We start from the raw sequence: 25,388 nt of genomic DNA on the forward strand, positions 1-25,388 counted from the left end.
TTATGTAACACTGAAGATGGAAGCAGGGCTACCAGTTGAAGTACAATCCATCACTTAAATCCTTCCTAACATACTCCACATTGCTAATGGAGCAGTGAGTTACACCATTAGCCTGGCTCTTACTCCTGTTCCCAACTCTCTCTTTGAGTCGATGCTTACTGCTTCCATCTCTCCTCCCGTGCGTGTCTGCCCCCATGTGTGCACATGTATACGTGTGTCTGCTCGGGCAAGGCCTTTTCCTTAGCGTGGAAAGCAGTTTGAGCTAAGGCGCTGAAGCTGCCTGTGTCTTCACCTCTGCTTCACTTTCAGTCGTGTGCCTGGCATCCTTGTTCCTGACCTGCAGTGTAGTCCCTTGCTGTCTCTGCCATGAGACCCTTTCCCGTTGACATACATAAGACATCTCACCCACCTTAAGGACCACTCCTTCTGCCTGCCTTCCCATGTCTTTGCCTCTGAGATACAGTTCATGAAGACAGGCTGCAGAATTTTTGCATTTCAGAAATTTAATGTTCAGGACCCTCTGTCAGTCTTTAGAGCAATTGAGGCTATGCCTACCAGTGCTTTTTTTTTTTTAATGTAGAATAAGCTCATCAAAGATTGTCTTCTATCAACTAAAAGGTTGGGGTTTAAAAATAAAATCCTGTAAGTGGCAAGGTAGCAGTGTTGTAATTTATCAGTATAAAGTGGTTAAATGTGAATTAAAACTAGCTCTCTTCCTGACTGTTAGCAGCCCAGTTAACTCGAATGAATGAGTGCTGCTGACTTCTGTTAAATGTGACTGTGTACCTACTTGTCACCAGAAGGTTCACAGTTGAATTATGATATGGCTGTCACCCAGCACAAGCAAAGGCACACGTGATGTACAACGGGGGCCCTCTGTGCCTGACACGGGGGTACTCAAGATTTATGGGATGGAATGAAAAATCAAATTCACAAAGGTCATGCTTTTACTGAGAAAAGTTTTCTGGTAGCTTGTCCAGACAGCCATTTGCTTGTATTGAAGAGAACAAGGCATCCGCCCTTTAGCCAGCACATGAGCTTTGTTTGCACTTTGCCTCACAGGGTCATTTTCCTGAAGTTCTCAATTTCAAACTCAATTTACACTTTCAATGAAAATTACCTTTTTGGAATAATGTACGCTTGTTGAACTCTGAAATCCTTTGAGAGTATCTGCCAGTAAGAATGTTTTAAAGGCAGTTACCATCTTTGTCTTAAAGGAATATACAGCATAGGTAGGCATATCCGTTATACACAAGATATACACAGGCTCACAGGTTAAAAACAGTGACCTGCAGGACAGCCTGAGGTGCAGAGATGTACGGGATCCCAGGAGTAAAGGCATGTTGCTTCGTATGTATGCAGACTGCTGTGGGAAACTGAATCCGCACAGCAGAGTTAACAGACAGGCTGGGATGTGGCTACTGCAGGTGTGCCATGCTTATCAGTCGGTCTCTCCCCTGCTCTGTGATTTCCAGGTCTGCCTCCCCAAAGCACGGATTCACCATTATGAATAGGCTCAGCATGGAAAACAGAACAGAACCCATTACTAAAGACCTGGACTTCCAGCTCCAGAACCCTTTCCTTCTCTACAGAAACGGCACACGTGAGTCTCTAATGCAGTGCTAGTCACGTTTCCCAGGGCTGGTCAGATGTCCCCTCCTGTGCTCTGCAGTTAGTAGCAGGGACTGAGGGATTAGCATTTGTTAGCTTGGAAGTGGTTTTTTTCTTAGAAAAGTTAAAGTGAGTCTCCTTAAGCCCTGTCGTGAGCAGCTCTTTTGCCTGTAGAATGAACCAGTTATTGACTTTAATCCTAAGCAGGACTGGGGGAGGGGGTGCTTGGTCGGAAGCCAGGAGTGGGGCACAGATGTATCACTGAACACAGAACTAATGATTTGGTTAGTGGAAGTTTTCCCTTGTGTATCACCTCTGACCAAGCATAGTGAAGAGAGATTGAGGAAGAGGGTCTATATTTTTGAAGGACTGCCTTTTGAATATGTAGTCATTGAAAAGCCAGAGTCCAAATAATTTTGGCCTTTTTGATTCTTTTAACTGCTAGTAGTGGCAAGATTACAGTAGGTCACTAACTGGTCCTTGATGGACTTGAGATGAAGTAGTAGTGGCCTGTATAGTATTCTGCCCTCTTTTCACTCCTGTGTCTTATCTGGCACCTGTCTTGGACCAGAGAAAGACTAATGAAGCTGTCAGCTTCGGGGCTCCTTCCCCACGGGAGCATACTGCCTGAAAGGTAAGTATGTGCGTGCTCTTAGGCCTTGTGGGTGACTTTCAAAGAGACTCTAATCTAGTAATGGTTTACTCTTTGAATTTAAGATACAGGAATTTGGTACTAGGGACATGGCTCAGTGTGCTTACAACATGAGGACCTGAGTTCAACACTCCAGCACACACACACACACACACACACACACACACACACACACACACACCAGAAGACAGAGGTGCCAGTGGATATTTGTAATTCCAGTGTTGGAAGGCAAAGTCAGGTGGCTTCCCAGAGCTTGCTGGTCTGCCAGTCCGGCTAATCCTGGGTTCAGTGAGACCCTGTCTCAAAAACTAAGGTAGTCGGCACAGAGATTCAGTAGGTCAAGGCCTTTGCTGTCAAGTCTGACAGCCTAACACAGACACACACGCACAGAGTTGCAGACAACACACAAATACCAAAAAGGTTGGGAAAGGCAAAGAACTTGGTCTGCAAGCATGGTGACGTGTGTATGATGACACACCTACATGTAGTCCAGCATGGTGGTGTGTGTATGTTCTGCCTGTGCCCTGGACTGCCCGCTGCCTACTTGCCCAGTGCTGGGGCAGAGACAGGCAGAGCATGGGATTGTCCCTATTCAGTCTAGCCTGAATGGTTAGCTGCAGCTTCTCTGGGAGACCCTGTCTTTAAAATAAAATGGAGATGTGGTAGAGGAAAGCATGCTGCCATCAGCCTCTGGCCGCTACATACTCCTGTACTGGTGAGCACACGTGCACACATGCTCATAAACACACCACATACCTCCAACACATACACAACTTGCTGCCTGTATTTTCAGAGTTTTAATAATGTGATACAAGTAATATGTGAAGAAAATCCCAATGATTAGTTTAAAACTAAATGTAACATTTAATATATTAAATATGCTGCTATATTTAATTGTACATAGGTTGTCCTGATAAATGTCCATTCCTTAAAGTTTTATGAGAAAAAATTAGAACTATTAAGACTGTAACATGACTTGCCAATGGTAGGTCTCATGGAAAGAAAGGTTTTGCAATAATTTTTTAAAAATGGTTTGTTGCTGTTCCTTTGCTGTATGTTTATAGTTATGTCAGAATTTTTAAAGGATATTATATTTGAGCTAAGGAGCTAACTCAGTTAGTAAAGAGCTTATTGTGCAAACATTATCACCTAGTTCAGTTCCTCAGAACCCACATGAAAAAGCTGGGCAGAGTGGTGTTTGTGCTCTTAATCCTAAGAAACAGAGAACGGGGCCGGGGGGCTGAGGGGGGTTGGTGGCGCTTGAGGCGTCTGGGCCAGCTAGCCTAGCCAGTGAGCTCCAAGCCAGAGAGGCTGTCTCAAAAGACAAGAATGCACCTTAGAAAGAATGCACTAGAGTAGATATCTGCTAATACACACAAAAACTACTATGTCCTGTGTCAAATTAACATATTCAAATGCTAATAAAGAAGCCACAAAAATTAATGTAGAACAGAGTCTGGAGAGATGGCGCTGCGGTTAAGAACAATGGCTGCTCTTCCAGAAGCCCAGGGTTCGATTCTCAGCCCCCACATTGTAGCTCACAACTGTCTGTAACTACAGTTTCAGGAGACTCAACACACTCTTCTTGCCTCCACAGGCACCAGGCAAAATAGTACTCCGTGTGTGTGTGTGTGTGTGTGTGTTTGTGTGTGTGTGTGTGTGTGTGTAATATGTAAGTAAAATGAAAATACATCTTTAAAAATGAATGTAGAATAAATGAGTACTAGTGATCTATTATAATCATTCCTGGTTGCTCTTATTTTGGACAAATAATTGATCTAATGCATTGATTTTAGAAATTATTTCCTAAGTTTCACGGGGCCTGTCTGACAGAAAGTGGTTTGTGGAGTTAGTGAGCCCACAGGATGCTTCACTGTTTGCAAGTATCCTCAGGATGGTAGTCTGCAGCTCCCGTGACTGTGACCTCAGTGTAGCTTGTCTAGAGGGACAGGAGTATGTGTTTAAAGCACACAGCATGTTTCAGAGTCTTAGCACGAAGGAAGAAAGGAAGGAAGGAAGGAAGGAAGGGGAAAAGGGAAAGGAAAAAGGGAAAGGAAAGGAAAAAGGGGAGGAGAGGAGAGGAGAGGAGAGGAGAGGAGAGGAGAGGAGAGGAGAGGAGAGGAGAGGAGAGGAGAGGAGAGGAGAGGAGAGAGACATCGTATTATTTCTATTGGTTAATGTTGAGATGATGGTAATTTGGATAACTGGGGAAAGAAAATGTATTGTTAAATTTATTTGTATCTTCTACTTCACTATTTCTAACTTAAAATGTCAGGTGCAGTCCACACCTGCCGGTCTTAACGCTTTTATTGACAGCTACCCTACTCTTGGTGGCATCTTACAGATGAGAAAATGGCTGTGGTAGGTGGGTGGGGTCCCAGCTCACACACCTCTGGCTCTGCCCCTGATGCTTGTGTTCCTCACCGGGCACTGCTCCCTCTGCTGTTAAGCGTGGGTACCAATGGCAGCCGGTCTTTGGGATGCATGTATGGCTGTTTCTGATGAGTCTTCATCTACAAAAACGAATCCGTTCAACAGTAGAGTGTGCAGTGTCTTTTCACTCTTCTGCATTCGTTTTGCCCCATTTTGTTCTCCTTACTGTCTGTCTCTGACTGCCTATGAAACCAGTCATTTCCTCAAGGCTTCTCAGCCCCTGACATCCATCCACAGACGGTTTATCACGCATGCCGTCAGGGTCTGGGTACCTTCCTCTCAGATGTTTTCTCCAGCTTTCTCAGATGCTTATGTAACCATTGCATTTGGCTTTCTAATTCTTCCACAATGCCCCTTTGGCCAGGGAGCCTGGCTTCCTGCAGGGTTGATTGTCATGGTGGCTATCTCAGTGGGGTCTGTACAGACCTAGGCCTTTTGCCTGCCACCCAGCTCTTGAGTCCTGTCTGCCATTGCAGTAGAGCAGGGCTGGAACAGCTTCATGGCAGATTTTTTTTTTCCCAGAGTTTTTTAGACTCATTGGATGAAGAAAAAAAGTTAATTAGATGAATCTAGGAGAGTGAACTAAGAAAGTAGAAAAATCCAAAACTCCCTTCATTTAACTAGTAAAGAAAAAACATTTGATAAGTAATTTAGAATTTTAATCAAATGCAAAATAGATTATTGTAGAAAGGGGTTTCTAGCCTAAACCTTATTGGAGTTGACTGAAATGAGATTTAACCTAAGTGAGCTTTTGTGTGTGTGTGTGTGTGTGTGTGTGTGTGTGTGTGTGTGTGTGTGTGTGACATACACATGGATGTGCAGGGATATGCACCTGTGAGTGCATACAGAGACCAGAGGAAGATGTCAGAAATCGTCCTCTACTATTTCCTTCCCTCTTCCTTTATTCCTTGAGACAAGTTCTCTCTCTCTCATCCTGGAAACGTGCCAGGCTCACCGGGATAGCTGCTGCCAGCTCACGGAATGTGCCTGTCTTTAACACCTCTCCTTCTCCTCTCGGGCTTGGGCTATGTGCATGCACAGTCATGCACGACTTTTCAAACAAGGATGTCAAAAACCAATAAGATAGTTATTAAATCTGGGGCCAAATTTCATGCATTCATTTACTGTCTGCCAGGCACTGTGTTGGACTTTGAGTGGGTTATCCTAATAAATTCTTGTAACTTTTTATTGGGAATACTGTGTTTTGTGTTTGACCAATGAGGATACTGAGCTGAAAAATAGCTCAGTGGCTAAGAGCACTGGAGAGAACTGAGTTCAGTCCCCAGCACCCACATGGTTGCTCACAACTGTCTGTGACTTCAGTTCCAGGGGCTCCACTTCCCTCCTCTGGCCTCTGTAGACACCAGGCATGCAAATGGCACACAGACATACGTGCAGACAAAACACCCATAGACATACATTTTAAGAAAGAATAAAAAGTCCAAAATGTTTTAAGTGTTGAAATGATAGTACCAAGATTTGGATTTGGGATTTTCCATTGTTTCTCAATTGGGCTAAGATCAAGTGCAAGTTTTAATTTTTTTCAGATTGGAGAGTTACAGATGAATGTCAGGTTGAATTACAGGTGAAGTCTATGAAAATATTCCAACAACAATAACAAAAACCTCTGAAAACTGAAGCATGCTGGCCCAAGCATTTCTCCTAAGGGACATGCGGTTCGCTGTCAGTGCAAAGCCAGTGTCGATTAGGAAACGGAAAAATAGATCTATACACTGAAAACTCCCCCTCCCCTCCCTCCCTCCCTCTGCTCCCTTCCTCCCTTGCCCCTTGCTCCCTTCTTCCTCCGCTCCTCTTACCCTCTCCCATGAACCTCGGGGCCTTGGGCATGGTGGACAAGCACTCACCCCAGGCCCCTGGTGAACTTTTTGCATTAATTGCCCAGTAATGTGAGTTATATGCTAGGGTTAGGAAGAGCAGGTGAGACCCATGTCTTCCTTATCATCTTCATTGACTCTTTGCCTTTTTTTGTCCAAAATTCACTTTTTAAATAGTTAATTTCTAGCAGAGATGCAATTTTCTGTAATTTTAAGTATTTTCTTGATGGCTATTACAAAGAATATACTTTAATTTATCCCAGAGCTTTAGCTAAATTGTGTAACACACACACACACAATCAGCAGTAAGAAAGTCAAGTTTACAGTAAAGGTTGGGCATAACTTGGAAGAAGCGTTGCTCACTCTCTAACGGTCTCTATGAGACCTTTGCTCTGCCGTTATCATACCATAAATCAGTAAGTTGCTTTGTAGGCATCAGTAATCAATTTCAAGTCTCTTGTGAACAGAGACTGTATCTTATATTTTAATTGCGTTCTGTGATTCTACATGGGCCTGGAAAACAAGTGGATCCAGATAAGAAATAGACACGCAGACTTAAAGTAATTCCCAAATCATTTGTATCCATTGCAGAATTGGGATGTGTGGGTGGGTGGGTGTGAGTGTGAGATAGGCCTAATGATTTTGTCTGGTGTTCTAATCTTCAATGTGCTTTAGACAAAGCTTTGAAGATATTCCGCATGGAGTGATTGCTCTATAATGGCCACAGGGTTGCCCAGCTTTCAGAAATTCTTCATATTCCTCACTTCGTGTCAAAGAGACAACCTTGCCTCCTACACTAATATAGAGCACTGAGCAAGGCTGAACTGTGTGGTCCCCTCACGGATTTGGTTTGGTTTTTGAGACAGGGTTTCCCTGTGTAGCCCTGATTGTTGTTGTGTAGGCCATGCTGGCCTCAAACTCACAGAGGTCCACCTGCCTCTGCATCTGCAATGGGAATTAGGCTTCTTAAGCCTTCTGGATTTCAATACGTTTACAGGAATAAAAGCCTTGCAGCTCAGCAGGTTCTGAAGCCGTGAGATTTGTTACCTCTAGCCCAAGCCGGGTGGTGGGTGGTGGCAGCACACACCTTCAATCCCAGCACTTGGGAGACTGAAGCCAGCCTGGTCTACAGAGGGAGTTCTAGGACAAGCAAGACTACACAGAGAGACCCTATCTTAAAAAATAAAAATAAGTAAAAGCAGCTGAAAGGTCAACAGGCAGGCTTAGGGAAACACTACAAAGGGAATGCGAGCCTTGGCACCACCAAGACAGCTGTGCTCACATTTTCCATCTTAGGATATTTGCTGCTATGTTGATATTCTCAAATGGTAAATTTTTAGTTTTTAGATGTATTTATTTTAATGTGTATGAATAGCTTGCCTGCATTCATGTGTACCATGTACATTCCTGGTGCCCATACAGGTCAGCAAAAGGTATTGGATCCTCTTGGAACTTGTACTGCAGGTAGTTGTGAACCACCATGTGGGTGCTGGGAACTGAACCTCTTCCTGTAAGAGCAACAAATGCTCTTCTCTCCAGCCATCTCGAGTAATAATTTGTAGCCCTTTTTGGGCCATAGAATCTGACTGCTATTTACCTCTCCCTCCCTCCCACCATCCTCCTCCCCCTCTTCCATGTACCAGGTATCATGTGTCATGTTTCACCCTCAGAATATCTGTGCACACCATTTTACAGACTTAACTTCTAGAGATGCTGTAGAGAGCTCTGAAGCCATCTAAGGCCAACACACACCTTTAAAGTAATGAGACGGCTGGAAGTCCTTGCATCAAACCTTGAAAGTGTTTTAGACAGAAACTTGATATTTGCAAGAATAAGAATAGCATGCTTATCTCTTCCAGATCTCTCTAGTAATATAAGATGCTCATGGGAAACTCAGCCAAAGCACAAATAATGTAGAGCAGGAGACAAAGACCTTGACATTTTGTGTTTGGTAAGAATAGGAACCTTACAAATCCAGGCTCTTACTGCATGTGGTGTGTGTGATTGCCGCCCTTGGTAACCTTCAAGGACTGTGGTGAACTTCTTAATAAAAGAAGTTCCCTTAAATCAAAACTCATGATTTGGTCAGAGAATCTCAGTTGTGTCTTTAAGCCACCATTTCCATTTCAGGGAGAGGCAGCCACTTCCTATGGCCCTGTGCACAAAGCTGATAGCCTTTAGTAAGTGACAAAGGATTGCACGCCTCCTTTGACTTAAGGGATGAACCTGTCACTTGGACCTTACATCCAGAGTCACCGCTCATTCAGTCAGGACTCTGCTCATGCTGAAAGGATCTAAACTCTAAAGGATACGATTTATGTAAAAACTGGCATTCTGTCAATTACAGAAAACTCCAGAAGATGTCAAGTAAGGCAATATTTCATTTTTTGAGTACTGGATGTCATAATTTTGGTTTCTATACATTGAGTTAAAACATCTGATAGCTCCGGAAACAGGTTCCTATCTGCACCCCACACCACCTGAGCAAGCCACACTGCTTATCCAGACACCCAGCCTAAGGACTCTGCACTTCCACTGTAGACTGTTAGGGGGACTCATTGGGGGGTAGGGGGAACTTACAGAATTTAATGGCTAGGTTACGTGTGTGTGTATACTCATGTATACACATGCTCACTCATGGAATAATATGGGATGCTTGGGTAAGAAAGAATCCATGAGCCGAAATCATCCGTCACAGCTAACCCCCAGCTACTGTGGAGTAACCTCTGTCAGGTGAAGCCACTTTGCTCCCCTCAGCCATGCAGATGTGTGGTTCTTGGCATACAAGGAAGTAAGCATTCACATAGGATGCTCTTTTGATTCATATGCTGCGTTTGTGGCTTGTGGTTGTACAATATTTTATATTTTGTTTTAGAGAGCCAAATTTGATATGATAAAAGCCTAAATCTTGGCAGAGAAAAACTGTCTTCCCAAACACTCTGCTCCGTGCTTTGTGGGAGAAGCATCCTTCAGTCTCCCTGCCTCGGCATTCAGAGAGTGGGCAGCATGGCTTCAGAGTGGTGGTGTACATTTTGCATTCTATTTTTATATTGCTTATTTTTGTTCAGGAATCACAAGATAATTTCAAGTAATCGTGTTCTGGAATCAAGGTTAACTGATTGCAGAAGGAATCTTGTGTTTGTTCTACAGTCTTAAGTGCTCAGGAGAAAGAAAACAAAGTGCCCACGAGTCATTGCGTCCACAATCCCAGTCCTCATCGCAGGACAGACCTGAAGCATGACCTAATTGGTTTCAACATAAAGGGCTTTGGGACATTCGGTATCTCCGGTGTCTCCGGTGTCCACGGTAGATAAAGGTCAGAATGACAGAGGTACAGAGCCTCTGATTCACTCTTCTTCTTCCTGGCTACATAGCCTCTGTGTCAAGCCTTAGAAGTGGTCCAGTAATCAGGTAGTTTCTAGTTCAACTGTTTCAGCAAAGCTGCCCTGTTATCATCAAACACCTCATCAGATCATGCAACTCAGATATGAGGAAGTGTGTGCCTTTGGGATTTTTGTTTTGAGGAGAACAATTTTTGACCTGTAGGAATATTGTTTTATGTTTCAGCTTTAAGCATCACAAACTCTAATTATGAGGTAAGACTTATTTCCCTTTGCTGATTCTCATTTGTAATAATAGCATTTCAGAGTGGTGTGGGAATAATTAAGATGACTTGGGTGGGTGTGAGCTCAGGGTTACTGTTACAGCACATGACTAGCATGCCAGTGTAGTGTTGTTTGCTATATCAAGGCCTACTGTTCATCTGTAAGGAAGAGAAGTATGTGCTTCGTCTCTCAGTTGCCAGGAGGAGAAGTCGTCAGGAAGCACGACAGTTGTACTCGTAACACACGTAAAGTCAGTACGTGTGCATCGGCCCAGTGCCACGTCAATAGAACTGTCGTCTCTGGAAACGCACATCGAACGGCAAGGTCCTGTCACTGTGACCTATACCTGAGAAGTGAAGTGCTTGAAGCAGAGTCACCTCTCAGCACAGTTAGAAGACTGCAGGGCCTTCTGAGGAACAGCTGCCTACTGGCTGGTAGAGCAGATCACTTGGCAGCGGACTCCAGCCTATCTGGTCCATGATGGTTAATTAAGCCGGAACGGATATTAGCCATGGTAAGGGTTATCGGTTGACTAAAGTCTTTGGCCAGTTTAACTCGGCAGACATTTGCTGAGTGACTGCACACGCAGCTCACTGCACTGCATTGTCGAAGCCCTCCAGGAGCTTGTGGTCTGACCCAGGGAACAGATGTGGAAATGCATAAGCAGGACTTTTATTTTAGCATAAAGATACACAAAAAGACTGGGTGCAAAGAAAACCATTGACAGTTTATCCTGGGAGCAGTGACGGTTAGGTTGTCAGGGATGAATAGGAGCCATAGGGAATGGATGGGTTAGGGAATCCACTTGATATTCGTGGCTCAGAGCTTGAAAATTATCAGCAAAATTATGAATAAAATGGAGACAGCCTTACGTGGTCAGCAAGGAAGAGTAAACCGTTCTATTTCTATTGCAGTTAATCTACGGTTTTCCCCGCATCTTCATTTCTTTGGGCATTTCTTTATGCTGCTGCACTTCTCAAAGTAACTTCCCCCTGAGAGAAGTACAAGGAGGTGGTCAGTGTTTGCTGACGACTCCGCTGCCCTTGAGGTGTCATCCCCCATTGAGGGGGGCAGAGATTCTGAGTGAGGAAGTCTCATGGCACATGTAACCCTGGTTATAAATGAAACTCTAAAAATTAAAACATCTTTTACTTTTAAAGTCATGGGTTCTTATGGATGGTTGAAAATGCATGCTAACTCAACTGAACATAACGCATTGGGTATAAGGTTTGTAACTATTCAGCTTTAATGGCCTCAACTCTCTGAGATGGTTCATTTGTTTGGAATGGGGAGTTTGTTTTCACTAGTCAGGGTTTCTGCTGTTGGCTGCCATGCTCAGTAGTGTTAGTTGCCGTTAAATAGCAACCGCTTCTCGTCTGCTGTGAACCTTCCAGTGTCCGAAGATCATGGGATCAGGACTGCTGATTTGTGAGTTGCAGTAAAACTATGTCATATGAAAAGAACCAGACCCAGAGACAGAGATAACAACTCCGGAGAGCTGTTCTGAGGCCGTGAAAAGGCTGTTTTACAAGACGTGTCCGTGTTTGGTCAGGAAAGCCAGAGCGGAAGGTGAATGAAAGAACATTACTTTAAAGGCATCGAAGAGCACACCAAAGGAAGCAGCGTCCAGTCCAGGCATTCCACATGGGCAGACGGATGGGGCTGACACAGGCCAGCCAGCCACCCGCCACAGCCGTGGTTTCCCATCTATGGAGCCAGGACAGAGCCCTCAGGTGCAACTCTAGGGGCTCCTGCTGTAAACACCACAGCTTATACAAGCCTCTTGGCCGGCCTCTCTGCCTCCTTCCCTTCCTCTCTCCCTCCCTCTCTCCCTTCCTCCTTCCCTCCTTTCCTACCTCCCTTAAACTCCCTTACATTCTTTATTCTGAAAACCCTGGCCTAAAAAAATACAAATCCCAGGTAATCCACAAAGTCAGACTCAAGGGCAGCACAGCCACCCAGTAAAAAGCAGCGCGGCGCAGGCTACGTCACAGAGCCCTGTCTCTGAGCAAAAGGGCTGGCACTTGTTGCCGAGGCTGCTGACCTGAGTTCAATCCCCTGAGTATACACTGTTGAAGGAGAGAGCTGACCCTGCTGGCTACCCTCTGACCTCCACGCACGTATACACAAATAAACAACACGTGGTACAAATCAAAGCAAGCCCAAACACAGACTGATTCCAGTCCCTAATAGCCAAGCTTAGAAGTCAAGTCAAACCATGTGAAAGGTGTTCTGAGACGTTGTGTCTCTAATTTAGAGGGCTGTGCCGGAGCATAGTTTAGAGAAAATCGGTAAAATCGGGGGGTGCTTTGACTGACTTCAGTCATGGAGCCTTATGTGGCCACAGAGCCCCACACACCTAGTGGCTGCAGCTCCTTCAAGGTTGTCTGTCTCCTGTAATGCAGATTAGGTCTTTGAGAAGTGTGGCTGCCATGGATGTGTGTGCCACCCGTCTCTAGGCAGCCTCAGCTTGCTCAGACACGCAGCCACTTGAACTGGGTAAACGGGACAGTAAATTAAACACTACTGGGTTTGAGCAAAGCCCACCAGATAGATGTTTACAGCAATTATACAGCCGGGTTAGAGATCATTATATCACTCATTTGAGAAAGACCAGGGCTGGGCAGTGGTGCCGCACGCTTTAGTCCCAGCACTTGGGAGGCAGAGGCAGGCAGATTTTTGAGTTTGAGGCCAGCTTGGTCTACAGAGACAGGACAGCCAGGGCTACACAGAGAAACCCTGTCTCATACAAACAAAAACAGAGAGAGAGAAAGACCAGAATGTAAGTGGGGTCTGAAGAGATTTAATTTTTTTGAGTCCTCCTCAAATACCCATCCAGGTTGCAGAGCTGATGTCAGCCAGGTTCCTAGTGACAAGAGGAGTGTTTCCAAAGGCAAGCTGATGGCTAGACCCTTAGACAGCAGCAGGTGAAGAAGGGAAAGAAGGAAAGAATGGAGGGAGAGAAGGAAGGATAGATGGAAGGAAGGAGGGAAAATCAGGGTGCCTCCAGGAGAGAAAGCATAATCAAGCCAGAGTTCCCACTTAACGTGCTCTCTTCATTCATTAACACATTTACATACGACTTGCTAACTGTATGGATAGGTTACACTTTCTTTTAAAATTTCGGCCCAAGTCCTTATTAAATAGTTTCAAGTTGAAAAATCCTTGGCATAAAACTAGGGAACAAATGGTAAGTATCTCTAAGGTCATATTAAATAGAAACATTTATTAGGAGCATAAACAGGATTGAGGGAGGGGTCCTGTGACAATTCATCCAAAATGAACTTTTGCACTCTACCAATGGAAGTCAGAGGTGCATTTAAGTGACATTGGTCCTGCCTCTGATGACCACTTACTTGGCCCATTTCAATCAAGTGTCAACTTGATTGGCTGTCAGGTTTCCCACGGAAGAAACTGAAGAAGACTTGCTGCCATTCCCTAGCAGTCAGCTCGCTCACACTCACCTGTAGATGCTCACAAACCCTAGATACGGAATTGAATATGGAAATACTGCTCCCCTGGTCTTTCTTAAGGAGTTGAAAGAACAACAGAAGACAGATATGTCACCATGGAAAGGCTGTTCTATGGAGAATGGTCCAAACATGGCATCATGGAAAGGACAGTGCCAGAACATTACAACCATGCAACGAGAAGTTCGGATTAAACACACGGGCTTGCATCACCATGCCAGAGCGTGTATCAGGGAACCTTCTAGGACCCTACTTTGTAGGGTAGCTCTCACCTCACTTGTCTTTTTCTCCACTCCTCTTTGGGTTTCTTACCTCCAGGAGAAATGTAGAAACAGTTGAGTTGAGCTTCATGTACCACCTTGCCCTTGAACTTCCTCTCTGTTTCCTCAGACGAGTGACTGGAGAGTGGCTGGTATGGGGGTGTGGATGGCTGAACAAAGGCCCGAATCATTGTGGCTTCCAGTTGGGTACCAACAACTGACTTCACAACTGAACAAGTATCCCACTTGTAATTTTTCCTTGTACTTTCTAAAAACTCACAAACGATCTCTGTGACCACATTTGAAGGCTGTAAAGTCTCATGTGGCCCTGTCACTCAGCTGTGAATCCGAGCTTCTGCTTTCAGATTTGGAATTCTGAAAGCACTCCTCCTTTCTTGGTTCTTCTCTGCTGCATCATCATTCTGACTTTGCTGCTGTGGTCAGACCTATGCGGAGACAAGCCCTTCCCCAGTGGAGCCCTTGGATGGAAATGTGAACCAAATGGCTTCTGTCAGCCTGTCAGTTCGTCACCTCCTGAAGGCTTGATGAGCTCTGGTCTTTGTATATCAGCACAGGCTGTCTGGCACAGCCTCTTGTGTGGAAGGGTGATAGGCCTGGTCAAGGTGGGGGCCTGGGCCCACGACACAGACGACTCGAGCTGGAATGTGTACTTCCGTGGATTCACGGTGCTGCTGATCTACAAAACTATTTTAAGGAGAGAAAGTGCAGGCCCAGTCCTCTATCTTGGTGCTCCTTTTAGTAGCCAGGAATGCTGGGAACTGTGTGCTTTCGCTGTCCCTCTCCCTGCCTATTTAAGCCTTATGTTCAAGCTAAATATTAACTAGATAAAAAGAGCTGTTTCAGATGATCCCGTGTGAATGTTAAAAACCATATTGCCTCATAGATAAATCTCCATGAGGTTCTAAATAACAATGGCAAACCCGTGTTTCTTCATTCTGCTTTAACACTTGAGAGTTTTCTCTTGTTTTTCTGCCCTGAACCTGTGTGTCAGCATCTCATGATAATGAAGATGTCAAAAGGCGCTTGTTCGTGCCAACAGCTCCTTGGCATCCGGCCCTTACAGAACTCGAGTTCCTTATGTCCGATGTCACACAGGAGGAAGAATGACACCCAAATGCTTGTTAGTGTAGTTTCCTGGTAAGACACCCAGTGGTGTCTGCCGCTGGGCTTCAGTGTCTGGTTGCACTATAGGTTCTTGACCTGCCATTTTGGAAAACTAAGTCTCCAAAGAAGGAAAGTTTTCACTGTGGTCGAATCGTCCAGAGCACCTATTGTGACTAAGACAAAACAAATCCAAAAAAAAAAACAAACAAACAAACAAAAAAACAACTCAGCCACACTTAGATTCTTCGCAGGGCTGAGTGCTGGCAATCCAGCCTGACCTTACAAGAACAGAGGCCAGGAGCCTGTGGGGAAGCAAGTGGGAAATGCCCTGAGATCCTAGATCCCACACACAGTAAGTCGGGATGCAAAGGTTCTGTTGGTGTGCAAGCACAGCGCTCACAGCACACCGGTTTGAGGACATTGATGTTCTCATTTTCCTTAGGTTTGTCAGAGCCCCTAGGATGGATGTGTGTATTTCTCTCTGAGAGAGTCACCAAGTTGAGAAAGCTTGGACCGTCATCTCCCTTTGCACTCTTCATGTGTAGGTGTCTGAGACCATGGTTCTGCATGCAGGGGCTGGAGAGGTGAACCAGAGGCGAGGAGCATTAAAAAATAAAGATTCTGCGTGCACTTGATGGGTACAAAATGAAGTTTTAAAGTCTCAGTGATGACTTTTGGCAAGTTGTTGGTTTGGATTCATAAAGTTTCTTTTTGATACCTGCTTAAAATAGCATTGAAAAGACATGTCCTGTACATTTGGCTATCCCTTAGTCCTATCCTGCGCCTTGGTGAGACGCGTGAGGAGAAAAAGATGTTGTGAGCCTGTCAGAGCTGTCTTCATGCACAACAGCTCCCTGCTTTGAAGGTCTAATTTGGTGTTTTCCTTTCAAATGCCTTTTGCTAATTTTCATTGCTCCGTCATAATATTGCTGTTGTTTTGAATGAAGTTTTGTTTAGTGCTCATGCAGTTCATGTGTTATTTATGTGATTATTTGCATATGTGACCAGGCCCTAAACTAGATACTCACAAATGTATCCTGCAACTGTCTTAACCCGTACTATAGATCTGATAGAGCTGGGTACACACTAAATTTAATAGACAGCTTACTTGGAAAATGGTTAAAATCAACCACAACGGTATTTTTTCCGTTCCTTGCTAAATGGTTACACCATCGTCACACCTAACCTTCCAACATTTGTAAATTTTCTGTACAGACATTTTAAAGTGAAATTGATTATTAAAATTATATTTTTCTAGTTTCCTATCCTAATAACTCATAGCCAGTTTTTCAGTTACCGTGTTCCTTGGAGAGGGAGAGGGAAGGAGGGTTCCAGGCATGAGATGAGCATCAGGTTCTGAATATTTAAGAATAAAGATGAAATGTGTTTGTGAGATGTGCAAATGGAACATAGAAACAATGACGTCTCAAAGCCAAGAAGTTTAGCATCCTGATCTCATTTTCAATCTGTAGCCGCTTGGTTATGAAGCGCTCACCAACTGCCTGTTGGGTAGAGGCAGGGAAGCAGGCTTCAGGGTGTAGGCCGCTCAGCAGCGCTTCTAACAGCACATGCTTTTCCTTTTGGCACGGGGTCTCATGTAGCCCTGGCTCTGACTCCAATGACTGCTTTCATCTATTTAATAATCACTCGAATGAATTCACTGTGACTGATTATTGCGGATTTTCCTGTAAGACGGAAAGGGGGTTCCCTTCCATTGTGTGCTTTGAGGATGCTTACGGCTTGTTGATGTGTTTTTCCCCAGTGTCCATTTATGGAATTTGGTTTTATGATAAGGAAGAGTGCCAGAGAATTGCAAAACTAATGAAAAAGTAAGTATTAAAAGGCCAATCGTGTCCTAGGAGCTGGCACTGTGGCTCGTATTTCTAAATGTGTGAATCAACACTAGCAGGAAGTGGTTCTCAGCTGTCATCCTCACACGACCCCACCCCCACCCCACCCCACCCCACCCCACCCCCAGACCCTGTCACTGCTTAGCATATGAAGAGAGTGAGAAACAGTTTTGCCCTGCTCTCTGCAAACTCAGCTTCTGTGGCTTATTGTTCTCTCCATGTGCTGTGAGCTGTTCCGCGGGGTGGTTTTCTTTGGCATTTTCTTCATTTGTAAATAAGTAGTATTTTCTATGGAAAGTTATGTGTCCATCAGTAAAATGAACATGCAGGGTCACCCTGAAAGGCTGCCCAGAGCCTTTGATACCCTCCACTTCCTTCTAAACTGTGCTTGTAACTCAGAGTTCCCAGATACACCTCAAACACCAAGGGCCTAGAATCCTCCTCAGTCCCCCTCTCTGGGGAAGTCCGAATCAGTTCATGTTAGTTTAGCAGTCGGTACAGAATCAATCACCTCTCTCTCCCCATCTCCCCCCCCCCCACTACTCTTAGACTTATTAGTCTCTTTCTCTCAAGCTGTTCCTGAGGTACTCTCTGACTTTGGCTTCCTTAATTGGATCACAAGGAGGCTCAGGTGCGATTGATTGGTGGGCTCTGACCAGTTCCGACTTGGCTGCTCACTGTCGGCTGCTGTTTATGCAAATAGCCAAGGTCATCAGAATTAATCAAATTCCTAATGGGGCTGGGTCTCTGTTTAGGATAGCTAGTCCCCATGTGGACGTGATGCTCGTCCTGCAAAGAACCAGTATTCGCTTCTACATCCCAGGGCAATGGAATGAAGAAGTGACCCCCACAAGGAAATAAAAACCAGGGAACACATTTTTATAAATAAAATTGACTCCTGAAACTCCTGCTTGTGAGAGCTAATTTTAGGCAACCAGCTCAAGTCCCAGATGGTGATTAAGTGTGTTCAAACTGGTATTTACCACCATAACAACTAGTTCCTTAAACATTTCATGGTGTTGTAAATTGTGCAAGGGACAATAATAGCCGGATTTCATATGGATTAAAAAATACCCTGTAACTCAGCCAAGAGGTCATGGTAAACCTGGTGCGTGCCTCACCCCTCAGGCAGGAAGCCGATTGTAGATAGCAAGGAGCAGTTGATCTGTGTGGATTCAGATGCATTCTCTAGTTAGAAGGAAATCTGTTGGTAACTTTGCAGGTCATACTTTACCAGTATCTGCATAGTTAACATAAGAATTTGAGCTGAAAAATCAAAGCACACAAAGAAAAGGACTTAAAAAAATGTTTCCCTGTAGCATTTAGGACCATGAGGTCAGTGTTCGAATGGGACCTTTTCGATTCTGAATCGCCAAGGTCTGAGGTGGTACAGCCCACCTTGCTTGACCTCACAGCATTCTGGAAGGGAAGGAGTCTGTACCATAGAGATCTTCCCTGTTGAATGTTCTGTAAGGCTTCCTCCACAGTCAGCAGCCGCCCTGCGGCTGTAGTGTAAAAGCAGCCAGGACTGCTCTGTCCAGCAACGAGCAGGCCTGTGTTTGTTATTCTCTTTATTAGAACAGGTGGAGCAGGCTAGAGTCCAAAGGACAGAGCTTCTGATGTCCTACCCTGGATTTGCATATGTGGCCTGTTGGCTCAGGACCTCTTCTCTCATTTTCTGTTTCAAATGCTTAAGCAGTCCTAAGATGGTTGTAGTGGGATGAAAACCCTTGGGAGAGAGTTGGAGTGATAAATAGCATCGCTTTTGACTTTAGTTTCCTGAATCGCAGCTTCCCGTTTTTCTAGCCTCACTCAGAGCGAACAGTTGAAAGCCTGTCATGGAGCCGGATCCTCCCCCGTGACCTTGAGCTCAGGAGAGGGCCAAGAAGTAGATATCCTGCAGATGCTCACCAAGGCCAAGGATGAGTACACCAAGGTGAGTCTCCTCTTCCTCGTGGGGATACCACGGTGGCAAAGCCCACCACTGACGGCAGCAGGTGAAGTCAACAGAGCAGGATGTAGAGGGAGCCTAAGAAATCAGTGGCCTGCATACAAATGGTATCCAGTTAGAGGGCCTCCTAGACTTAGAGTGGCAACGTGTAAACCAAATTCATGTCTTTGTTGGTGGGTAGGCCTGTAATCCCAGAATTAGGGAAGCTGAAACAGGAGGATGGTGAGTTTCAGACTAGCCTGGACTACATAGTGAAGTATTTCATAACTCAAAGCATGAGCCCAGCAACATGGCTTGGTAGGACACCTGCCACCAAGCTTCATGGCCTGAGTTTGATCCTTGGGATCCACATGGTAGACGGGCAGAACCAAGTTCCACAAGGTCTCCTCTTCTGAACTCCACACATGCGCTGTGGTAATTTAAAAAGTAGAAATCAGAACAAAAGGCATAAAAGTAGACTTGAACAGACAAAAGTGTATGCCCTGTTCTAACATATATATGTTAGCTAAGGAGGTGTGTGTGTGTGTGTATGTGTGTGTGTGTGTGTGCATCCTAAGTATTAAGTAGAGATAGCAAAATTAGTTCATGGTTTGTTAAATAAAAACTACAGACTCCTGACTCCCTGAAAAGGCTGCAAAATGCTTGGCACCCAGTAGCAGTAAGCACCTCTGTTGCCCTGGGTGACCTCCTCCTAAGCTCGCGATGCTCTGTGAAGATGGTTCTGGTTGCTGGGCAAATGGGATCCTATGTAGTGGGCACTGTAGCCAGCTTACAAGAGTGTCACGAGAGCCCAGCAGCAGTGCAGACAGAGTGCTGGGTGTGGAGTTAAGTAATAATCCATGATGTCATGGTGACAATGACAGAGACAGCGTGGACCAAGTCTACCAAAAATAAACTATTGCTATCTTGTTTTGAAAGGACTCAGACACCAAACCTGCCTCTGACACTGATATTTAATTGAGTGCTGGAGTGCATACATGTGTGTATGCACATATATATACACACACACAGAGTCACAAACAAGCCACAGTTCACATGTAAAGGTCAGGACAGCTTTCAAAAGTCAGGTCCCTCAGCCCTGTGGGTTGTGGGTTCTGGGAACAAGCTAAGGTCATTGGTGATTTCAGGCATTAAACTCAGGTGGCCGGTGGCTGGGCCCCTTTCTCCCACTAGTCTTCTCATAGGTGTCACCTGATAATACTCCCTCTGTGCATTCTTCTTGGTAGTGAGCTCTAGGGGTCTTCAGACTTTCCATCACATGGTCTTTGGGGTATTTTCTAAGCATTGGAAACTGGTGTTGCTTCCTGAAAGTGCCTTCCTGCCTTTCCTCCCCTTTTGCACTCATCCAAACAAGGTGAGCCTTTCACAGTCCATCTCCTACCCATCATCACCAGGGCCACGCCCAACCTCCACAGCTGGATGGAAGGCTCTCCTGTTAGCATCAGTCGTACTGCATAAGTCCCGCCTGTGTTGTCACCTCTCCTGTGTGCATGTCACCTCTCCTTTGTGCATGTAGGCATGTTAGATGCATGCAGACAGTGTGCAGACCATTGGTAAAATAGGTCTGGTATGAAGAAGTGGGAAGTGGAAACAGTAATAAAACACACAAGTTTTTTTTTTCCTTAGAATTCTTGTGGACGGCATCTCCATTTTTGGACATGTTTAAAGCGGCATAGTGGAGATGTTGTAAAAGAATTAAACAAAGATTTCTAGAATCCTTTTTGACTGTGGAATTTGGTGGGGAGTTCAGTTTTGTATTTAAATTATTTTTAAAATTTCAATTAAAAAGTCAAATGTGTATAAATGAGGGCATACAACACGAGGCTTTGATACATACACGTTGTAGAGTGACTACATGAAGGGAATGAACACATACTTACCTTACGTGCTTAGCATTCTTGTGGTGAGAACACTTAAAATGCACTCTCAGCACCTTTCACAGATGCTGTTACTAGCTGTAGTCACTGTGGTGTGCGTGGGTCCTTTGAATCTCCTGCCCTGTCTGGTGTCTTATGAACATCCCCACAGTAGCCTGCGCCCCAAGCCTCTGACAGTCACTCTTACCCGCGTTTCGGCCGGCCAGGAAGAACACAACAAACCGGAATCTTCTGCGGCAAAAGCTTTATTGCTTACATCTTCAGGAGCCAGAGAGCAAGAGAGCAAGAGCCAGAGCAAGAGAGAGAAAAAGAACAAGAACAAGAAAGCAAGAGAGAGAAAGCAAAACCCCGTCCCTTTTAAGGAGAATTATCCTCCGCCTAGGACGTATTACTCCCTGATTGGCTGCAGCCCATCGGCCCAGTTGTCATCACGAGAAAGGCAGAACACATGGCGGGAAAACTGCCCCTGCACGTGTGCAGATTATGTTTACTACTTAAAACACAGCTGTCAGCGCCATCTTATAATGGCAAATGTGAGGGCGGCTCCCAACAAGTCACCATGCTCTGTGCCCTTGGAACTCTGCTTTTCTAGAGTCCACATAGAACTGATGTCACGTGACCTGTGTCTTTCTGGGCTGTGTTGACTCAACACCGTATCCTCCAGTTTTATCCACATGTGGTGGCAGAACTACTTTTTTTCTTTTTTGAAAATTAAATATCCCATGCATGTGTGTGTGTGAGAGAGAGACAGAGAGACAGAGGGAGACAGAGAGAGACAGAGAGAGACAGAGAGAGAGAGAGAGAGATTTCATCTATAGTCACACATAACGACCCATAGTCACACATTTAATTGACCCGTGTCTTGGCTGTTGTAAACGATGCTTCCGTGAACATGGAAGCACAGCTGTCTCTGGGACATAATGCTTTCATACCCTGTAGTTATGTGCCCAGAAGCTGAAGTGGGATTGTTAGGTCTTCTGGTAATTACATTTTTATGTTTTTGAGGAACTTTGAAAGGAACTTTCTACACAGGTTACCAACAGTACTGTGCCCGGGTTCCCGTTGCTCTACAGCAGCCCCAACACTTTGTTATCCTTTGCCTTTTTAAAATTATTTTTATTTGATGCATGTGCACATGTAGGCCCAGTGCCCACAGAAGTCAGAAGCGAGCATCAGATCTCCTGGAACTGGGTTGTGAGAGCTGGGAACCAAAGCTGGGTCCTCTGGAAGAGCAACAACTGCTCTTACCTTTGAGCCATCTCTCCAGGCCTCTTTTGCCTTTTTGAGAGTGCAGGTTCCACCTGGAGTGATGTGAGGTCCCATTGTAATTTTGATTAGCATTACCCTGATGATTAGAGTTGTCATTTTGAGTCCAGACTGGGCTATGTAGTGACACTGTTTGAAAAAGAAAAAGAGAAAAAGATCTAAGGAGTGATATGTACAAGATGCAAAGCTACGCCCCAGTGCATAAGAAAGGTGAGGAAAGTCTGTTTCCTTGCTTAAAATGAAGTCATTCTGCAGAATTCATACCCACCTCCTTGTAAGCAGCAGGAGGGGTTAGCAACTCCTCTGGCCGGCACTTCATACGCCTGTGTATCTTACTGTTCTGGCCTGGCCTGGCCTGCACTGCTCTTAGGAAGACAGCCGGTCCATGCAGTGGCACCACCCATCACGATCACTCATGAGAAGAATGCAAAGATAACGCTTCAGGATTTAACAGCAATTCCATACTCTCTTCAGTACTAATGCCTAATGCCGACACACCCACACTTCAGTCTTCCTTCTTGAGCTTCATGTGGTCTGTGTATTTTATCTTGAATATTTGGGTGAGTGCTTTGGTCCTTCTTAGAAGGGAAATAAAATACTTACAGGAGCAAATATGAAGACAAAAAGTGGAGCAGAGACTGAAGGAAAGGCCACCCAGAGACTGTCCCACCTGAGGATTCATCCCATATACAGTCACCAAACCTTGACACTATTGTGGATGCCAAGAAGTGCTGAAAGGAGCCTGATATGGCTGTCTCCCGAGAGGACCTGTCAGAGCTTTACAAATACAGAGGCGGATGCTTGCAGCCAACCACTGGACTGAGCACAGGGTCCCCAAGATAGGAGTTAGAGAAAGGACTGAAGGAGTTGAAGGAGTTTGCAACCCTATAGGAAGAGTAGTAATATCAACCAATCAGACTCCCAGGGACTAAGCCATCAACCAAGGAGTTCACATGGCTCCAGCTGCATACGTTGCAGAGGATGGCCTCGTCAGACATCAATGGGAGGAGAGGTCCTTGGTCCTATGAAAGCTGAATAGATGCCCCAGTGTAGAGGAATCGAGGGTGGGGAGGCAGGAGTGGGCAGGTAGGTGGAGGAACACCTTCATAGAAGCAGGGGGAGGGAGGATGGGATAGGGTGTTTCTAGGAGGTGGGGAAACTGGGAAAGGGAATAACATTTGAAATGTAAATAAAGAAAATATTCAATTAAAAACAAAAAACTAATGCCAAAAAACTCTTTTGGCCTAATGCCAAAGAGTTGACAGAGCTCTCAGAAATGAAGTTTAGAGTTTTGTATAGATGATTAAACAGATGCACACAGGGACAGCCAGCCCCAGGCCTGTTTCCTAGTGAGAGGATGTGCCCCTTGGGAACTGTGGGCTCCCGAGGTGTGAGACAATGCCTCTCTCTCATGCTTTGTCGTGTGGTCACAATGCTTTCAGGAGTGAGGCCTTGCCTGGGCAGCTGAAGCAAATGCTAACAGAGTCCGCAGTGTGCGTGGCCCTGTTGTGTCCTATGTTTTAACAAAATAAGCCCCGGCATTATTGTTAGGTGCTTTTGTTATGAATCTTACTGTTAGCAGTTGCATGGTTGGTTAGATTAACAGGTGAGTATGAGTCCATATTTGAAATGATGAGGCTTGTCTCATCTGTTTATGAAATTCTAATTTGTAGTGAATGGCACAGAACACTTCATTTAAATTATCCTGTTTATGCAAGAAGTCATCTATTAAATAAAGATGGTGTTAGCAGTTTTTAAATCGGTGGTTTGAGACAGCTGTACATTTTAGTTTGTAGACCAAAAAGGTTTAGGATCTTGGGTTAAATACTTTTGGCAGTTCTCCATACTCTACTCTAGTTAGGTTATATCTGTGATTGCTTACAATTGAAACTCATTAGCCTGGTTGTTTTTAACTTACGTCTTCTTTTTTTTTTTTTTTTTTTTTTTTTTTTTTTTTTTTTTGTCTTTTCAAGACAAGGTTTCTCTGTATAGTCCTGGCTGTCCTGGAACTCACTTTGTAGACCAGGCTGGCCTCGAACTCAGAAATCCGCCTGCCTCTGCCTCTGCCTCCCGAGTGCAGCACCACGCCCGGCTGAACTTACATCTTCTTAAGTAAGCACATGGCCTCCCAGCTCCCCAATAGCATGTGGGTCCTGGGTGCCTGATGTGAGTGGTGGTATTTCAGGGCACCGAATTACACACAAAGGCAAATTTGTACTTGGTTTCTACTCAAATATAGTTCCCATCAGAACTGTATTTTAAAGTAGCCATTTACCAATTAGATAAGCAAGAGCAGGGGTAAAAATGCCGTGCTCTCTTACTAACATCCAAAATGAAGTATTTGAATTCTTCCATTCCAGTGTAAGACCTGTTCCGAGCCAAAACAGATGACCAATTCCTCTGCCATCTGTGACAACCCTAAACTTATCAAACCTGTCCCCGTGAGACCCAGCAGCAGCCAGAGGCTGCAAGGACCTGCGCCCAGCAAGGTAGGAATCCACTGATTCTGGTTTGTTATCTTTTCTTTTTTTTCCTTTTTTTTTTTTTCACATGATTGGTTTTTTTTTCTTTTTTTTTTTTCTTTTTTATCATTTTTTATTAGGTATTTCCCTCATTTACATTTCCAATGCTATCCCAAAAGTCCCCCATACCCTCCCCCTCCTCCCCTACCCACCCACTCCCACTTTTTGGCACTGGCGTTCCCCTGTACTGGGGCATATAAAGTTTACATGATCAATGGGCCTCTTTCCAGTGATGGCCGACTAGGCCATCTTTTGATACATATGCAGCTAGAGACAAGAGCTCCGGGTTACTGGTTAGTTCATATTGTTCCTCCTATAGGGTTGCAGTTCCCTTTAGCTCCTTGGGTACTTTCTCTAGCTCCTCCATTGGGGGCCCTGTGATCCATCCAATAGCTGACTGTGAGCATCCACTTCTGTGTTTGCTAGGCCCTGGCATAGTCTCACAAGAGACAGCTATATCTGGGTCCTTTCAGCAAAATCTTGCTAGTGTATGCAATGGTGTCATCGTTTGGAGGCTGATTATGGGATGGATCCCTGGATATGGCAGTCTCTAGATGGTCCATCCTTTTGTCTCAGCTCCAAACTTTGTCTCTGTAACTCCTTCCATGGGTGTTTTGTTCCCAGTTCTAAGAAGGGGCAAAGTGTCCACACTTTGGTCTTCCTTCTTCTTGAGTTTCATGTGTTTCGCAAATTGTATCTTATATCTTGGGTATTCTAAGTTTCTGGGCTAATATCTACTTATCAGTGAGAACATATCATTTGAGTTCTTTTGTGATTGGGTTACCTCACTCAGGATGACGCCCTCCAGGTCCAACCATTTACCTAGGAATTTCATAAATTCATTCGTTTTAATAGCTGAGTAGTTCTCCATTGTGTAAATGTACCATATTTTCTGTATCCATTCCTCTGTTGAGGGGCATCTGGGTTCTTT

The 25,388-nt window shown here is 44.8% G+C and overlaps 2 protein-coding genes across 50 annotated transcripts in view; one reads left to right on the forward strand and one right to left on the reverse strand.

Moving 5' to 3' along the window:
* Cacna1c (calcium channel, voltage-dependent, L type, alpha 1C subunit) overlaps nt 1–15,210 on the reverse strand; it is a 610,145-nt gene extending 594,935 nt beyond the window's left edge. For 38 of the 42 annotated variants that reach the window (XM_006505443.4, XM_006505436.4, XM_006505438.4 and 35 more), the window contains exon 1: nt 13,919–15,210. In XM_006505443.4, coding sequence (XP_006505506.1) covers nt 13,919–14,057 — 139 coding nt within the window. In that variant the 5' untranslated portion in view covers nt 14,058–15,210. The remainder of the gene's footprint in view (nt 1–13,918) is intronic. The other 4 variants (NM_009781.4, NM_001255997.2, NM_001255999.2 and 1 more) reach the window with 1 other exon arrangement.
* The window catches only part of Dcp1b (decapping mRNA 1B), a 46,362-nt gene that overhangs the window by 6,922 nt on the left and 14,052 nt on the right, over nt 1–25,388 (forward strand). For 3 of the 8 annotated variants that reach the window (XM_030255440.1, XM_017321622.2, XM_030255442.1), the window contains 4 exons: nt 1,476–1,603; nt 16,754–16,820; nt 18,632–18,777; nt 24,296–24,424. In XM_030255440.1, coding sequence (XP_030111300.1) covers nt 18,745–18,777; nt 24,296–24,424 — 162 coding nt within the window. In that variant the 5' untranslated portion in view covers nt 1,476–1,603; nt 16,754–16,820; nt 18,632–18,744. Of the gene's footprint in view, nt 1–1,475; nt 1,604–10,160; nt 10,651–16,753; nt 16,821–18,631; nt 18,778–24,295; nt 24,425–25,388 lie in introns of those variants that run through there. The other 5 variants (NM_001033379.3, XM_006506238.4, XM_030255443.1 and 2 more) reach the window with 3 other exon arrangements.

The sequence above is a fragment of the Mus musculus genome, chromosome 6 (assembly GCF_000001635.26).
Source record: "Mus musculus strain C57BL/6J chromosome 6, GRCm38.p6 C57BL/6J".
NCBI classification, from domain to species: Eukaryota; Metazoa; Chordata; class Mammalia; order Rodentia; family Muridae; genus Mus; species Mus musculus.